Raw genomic sequence first — 5,418 nt, 5'->3', positions numbered from 1 at the left:
TAAAAAAAAAAAAAAAAAATTAAAATTAAAGTTCAGTTAAATATAATTATTACTTTTGAATAAATCGTTAAAATTTCAATTAAAAACTAATATTTACCGATCCTCAAAACTTGAGTGTTTAGGCTGATAGGCATATTGAATAATATCATAAGTGCTTATAGTGATAATTTGTATATTTGATCTTTTATCGTAAATTATTAAAAAAATAATTTGTATAATGTTAATTATTAATATCAAAACTAAAAATATCTCGGTGGAGTACTCATCAATTATCTTTTGGACAGCTGATAACACACCGGCCTATATATTGTACCGAGACCGTAACCTCGTTCACTTTTACACAACACACAAAATGAAACTCCTAGGTCTCATCTTGCTCATCGTTGCAGCCTCTTGCGATGGGACCCCCGTCAACAACAACAAGTGGCTGGATGAGGTACTAGAGAGAGCCAACAAAGACATCAGGGAAACCGCCAGCACTATGCTACCATTACCTAGCGGCCAGTTGAACGGAAAGGTATGAAGTAGATTCTTTATTATTTTTTATTTTTACTATTAATCTTTATTTGTAATAATACAATATATACAAGACATAATATATATGCTTAGTTGCGATAAATAATCATTATTTTTTATATATTTCCAAAGCTAATATAATATATAATGTGACGTGTATACTATAATTGAGTATGTGAAAGCGTGTAATTATCAAAGAGCGTTTTGTTAATTTTTTGTGCTAAAGAATTTTTTATTGTAGAACTGCCTACTGATAAATATCTGTACTCGCCGTGTTTTAATTAATTAATCAATTTACCCAATCTCTGCAATTAATAATGAACTCTAGTGAGAAATTACATATTGTAAAATTCTATCAATAGCGGGTGTAAATACATTGTTTTAAATCTTAAAAACTAATTAAAATTATAATGAAAATAGACAGGGATGCGGTAAAAAGAGAATAAATTAGGTTTAAAATGAACAGGAGACATAATAACACGTAAAAATAGAAAACTCGACGTGAGAATTTTTTTTTAAATTATGAGTAAACATTCATATATATCATTATCATTGTTTATTTTATAATAATACTATTTTATTTCTTCTTTCCTTTCGTTTGTATATAATTTTCTTTTCATTTTTTTTAAAAATAATTTTACCGCTACCTTCATTTACCTTTTTGTATCTTAATAAGTTAGAATATTTTTAGTTGCTTTTGTATCTTTTTATCCCTGATGAATCTCTACAAAGTAGGACGAAACGTCCGCAAATAAATAATTGTTAGATATTTTTGTTCTCTTTTGAGCACACCTCCATACCATCTTCTTCATAATTTGAAATTATACGGTCAATTATTTATACTATGAAACTATTCAATGTTGACCAACATTTCGGCCAACTTCACAGGGCTTCGTCAGGGCTGATCCTGTTGCAGGTAGACCGTTTATAAAAAGGAAGTTTAACGTTAAATAGTTTTTTTTTTTTTACTATTTTGTACATTTATTGACCACCACCCTGACTATCTTCCTAGTATCTACTTCCTACGGTCAACTATCTTCTTCCAATACTTGTCAATTAACTTTAGTAATTTATTATTTTCTAAACATAGCACACATATACATAATATAGGTAATATACATAATATACGCATAAACATAATATAACTGATAGTTAAATTAACAAGTATCTGATAAAAATTGTAGATCGAGGTTATCTAAAAATTTTCTAGGAATATTTCTAGGCTTTTTAAACTTTTAATCTGATTTGTCGATATTTACGCTTCATTTTTTAGGTATAATATATAAGTTATTATGTATTATTACTATTATTTATACAATATAAATAACGATAGGTCTATAAATATAATAAAAATGGTGCTAATCGAAGGTAAGTGTATACTTAAGTCCGACGTCCGACATGTTTGGATAAATTGACTGCATACCGATATTTGTCACTTTCTTTGTTTAACAAGCATTTGTAGGTGTTTTGGATTTGCGGCCAGAGGCAAATTTGTAGATTCGACTTTACAAAAGCTGGAGAAGATTTATTTTCCTTTATATTAGATTTATTTATATCGCTTATTTTATATGTTTTTAAGAACTTAGACCCTTCCATTGTATCCCAAACTCTCAAATCCCACAGCCCTCGAAGAATGGTGTCGTAATTGGAGGATTAAAATAAATTTCAACAAATCCCTTTTATCCTTTGTCGTAAACCTGCCGACTGCCCAACAGTATTCTTTAATAATAACTGCTCTTACCCTTGTAGAACAGATCCGCTACCTTGGACTACAGCTGGACAAACGATTAACTTGGAATCCTCAAACAAGACTGAAAAGACAGGAAACTGCAAGTCGATTGCGACTATTACAGCACTTACTAGACGAACGGCCAAAACTTCCAATTCATTACAAAAGACTGATCTGCATGACTGTAATAAGGACAATCTGGACATAAGGAGTTGAGGTTTGGCGCTCCACTAAACCTTCGAATTCCTTTCGTATCCAATCCTTAGTAAAATCCTCAATGCTCCTTACTTTGACAAATAAAATCATCCATAAAGACCTTAATGTTGCCTATGTAACCGATCTAGCCCGCATCAGATATCAATCATTTCATTATAAACTCCATAACCACTCAAACTCATTAGTTTCTAACCTTGCTACTTCTTTTATTCCGGACAATCCTCCGAGGGGTCTGAAAAGAAGATGGAAGTTTCTCTACATGCTGGTACCATACCATATATGATATTTCTTCTGATTTACTTGATGTATTTTATGTACAGTTGTAAATATCAATAAATAATTTAAAAAAAAAGAAAAAGAACTTATACCATCAAATTCAACCACTAGAATTCCATTAATTTACAAATTTGTCCTTTACATATAAAAGAAAAACTATGAACAATATTGTGTCTAGTTGTGATGCCTTTACCCCAATAACTTGCTAAATAAAAATATCCTATGAGTTGAAGTAAGAAAATAATCCATTTATAATTTTTTTAAATTTACTTTTATTTATCTATAACAATGGGCCATCTCTCCATCATCAGCCACAGATATCATCACAATGTTCCATAAACTTTTATACATAATTTATTCGCCTTATTTAGTCTTCTTTATAAAAATTACAATAATCATTATTGCTGACTAATATTAAATATTCTTTCTATTTTCTTGAGACTGGTTATTATTGTTTAAATGAAATAAAGATTATCCAATTTTAGTTCTAAAACAATTTATATTTCTTTATAAATCTGACGTTTCGGCCTATTCGGCCATCCCTAATATGATGTATGATAATTTATTAATAATATTGTTGTTTGTAATATTATAATATTGTTGCAAATAGCTTTTACATTTTAAACAAACAACAATATTCATAATAAATTATCATATCTTATATTAAGGATGACCGAAGTGGCTGAAACGTCAACCTTAATAAAGTAACATATCCTGTTTGAGACTAAAATTGGATAAAATTTTATTTAAACAATAGCCAGTCTCAAGAAAGTGTAAAGATTATAAATAAAGTAAGATAGAACTGTATCCAGAATTGCATGGTTCAAAACAGCTTTCGACAAGATAAAAGAACATTTTTATAGGTGTTTTTAGAAATTAGAACTTATTTAATTATCTATTAAATTTTTAAAAATTTATGTGGTTTTGATATTTTATTTAAGGTATGATAATTTATTTATAGTACTGTTGTTTGTTTAAAATAATATCTATAATAAAAGCAATTTGTAATAGATTGTCTGTCCTTGAGGATGGCGAGTTGTTTTGAGACTAAAATTGGATAAATTTTATTTTATTTAAACAATTAAAAATTCTAATTGCATATTTATAATAAGGAGAAACTTTTTAAATAAACATTATTGTTACATTTACTCCAATATAAGATTATAATAATAATAATAATCTTTATTTATTCTGGAATTTATCTCTTTAGAATAATATACAGTTGTCAAAATTATGCTTTAGAGCCTTAGAGTAAAATACAAAATAAAATAAAATTATAAAACGTCTTAAAATATAATAAAATAATGATTTTGAAAAGATAAAAATGAACAACAATAATTAACATAATATATAATAAGAATAAAACAAATAAAATAAAACTATAATATCAGTATAAATTATACTGATAAAAGAATAATTACTGATTCTTTTGGTAAATGGAATTTAGCTAATAATTTTCAATTTCGTTTCAGGTATCGTATTCCGATGGTATCGTTCTGGGACTGGACTCCTTTTATAGAACGGCTGACGCTACCACCAGCTACAACGGAACCCATTTTCTCTCCGACATCCACTACGGTTTCAGATTCTTAAGCGCAGCTTTCAAGAATGTCAACATCGGCGGAAAAGACATGTCCGCCACCTTCCGTGTAAGGGATAACTCCATCCACTTTGCGTTTTATTTAATAAGAATCAACGGATGCAAAGTTCGCCTCGTCAACATGGAAGTCGAGAGATTGTCCAAGGTGGATTTCGGATCCTCTAGTCAGGAGTATGACGGCTCGGACGTCGAAGAGTTCTTCGGGACGGAGGTCTTGTCCACACTCAACGCCTACCTCAACAGTCATAAGGAAGAGATCGAGGAAAGCTTGCAGTTCTTATGTCATCCGCATGAAAAGAACTTACACCCAGAGCCACGTTATTTAGAATTTGTTGAAGATTTTTTTTTCAAACGTGATAATTAATCTTAAACATGTAATTTTATTTCAGAAATAAATATTAACCCTTCAAATTAAATTATTTTATTTTGTAATAATAAATAAATTTCAGGCTTGCTTATGCACTTCCATGTGCAAAAAATTATTGTAATTATTTAAAAATTCTGAATTGGCTTATTGGAAGAAAATATTTCAGTGTTCCTAAAAATTCTTTATGTGAAACGTCTTTACAGATGTTCTATTACTCTAGAAAACAAATTGATTTCGTGACGCGAGGTTAATGAGAGAATGAGCTTACAGTAGCCTAACAATCCCGGCAGTGCCGGTCTGTCTGAGTAAGCTCTTGTATGTTAATTGGACCGAAAGAGCTCCTATTACAATATAAACAAAATCTACTAGTTGACTTAAGAAATGGCTATTCTATTATTATTATTATGGTCGGTTTTTCGCTATTGTAGGCTGAGTGTCTGAGGTGGGGAACCTAGAAGTCCAACCACCTTCATACTTTGTTTATTTATTTTCTCTTTTCAAATATTTAAAACCTTTCCCACCTGCCACTGACGATTTTGGTACGAGGGCATTAGTGGATATATTGATTGGTGTAGTGGTAACATCCTCCAAATTATACAGTTCCTTCAATGCAATCGCCAATTCCTAATATTTCCTTTGTTTTTTTTTCCCCACAGTGGAGCTTATATTATTATCATAATTATGAGAGATAGTTGACCGTGGATGATAAATGAG

General features: G+C 29.8%; 1 protein-coding gene across 1 annotated transcript; it reads left to right on the top strand.

Moving 5' to 3' along the window:
- Window positions 1-317: 317 nt before the first annotated feature.
- On the top strand, window positions 318-4,753 carry LOC106687672 (uncharacterized). The gene is made up of 2 exons (XM_014431684.2): window positions 318-517; window positions 4,210-4,753. Exons 1-2 carry the CDS (start codon window positions 353-355, stop codon window positions 4,699-4,701), a joined length of 657 nt encoding a protein of 218 aa, XP_014287170.1. The 5' UTR covers window positions 318-352; the 3' UTR covers window positions 4,702-4,753.
- Window positions 4,754-5,418: the final 665 nt, after the last annotated feature.

Source organism: Halyomorpha halys, unplaced genomic scaffold (assembly GCF_000696795.3).
Source record: "Halyomorpha halys isolate HHAL.00 unplaced genomic scaffold, Hhal_1.1 Scaffold995.1, whole genome shotgun sequence".
Taxonomy (NCBI): Eukaryota; Metazoa; Arthropoda; class Insecta; order Hemiptera; family Pentatomidae; genus Halyomorpha; species Halyomorpha halys.
The sequence above is the reverse complement of the archived record's forward strand: the minus strand, read 5'-3'. Positions and strand labels throughout refer to the sequence as shown.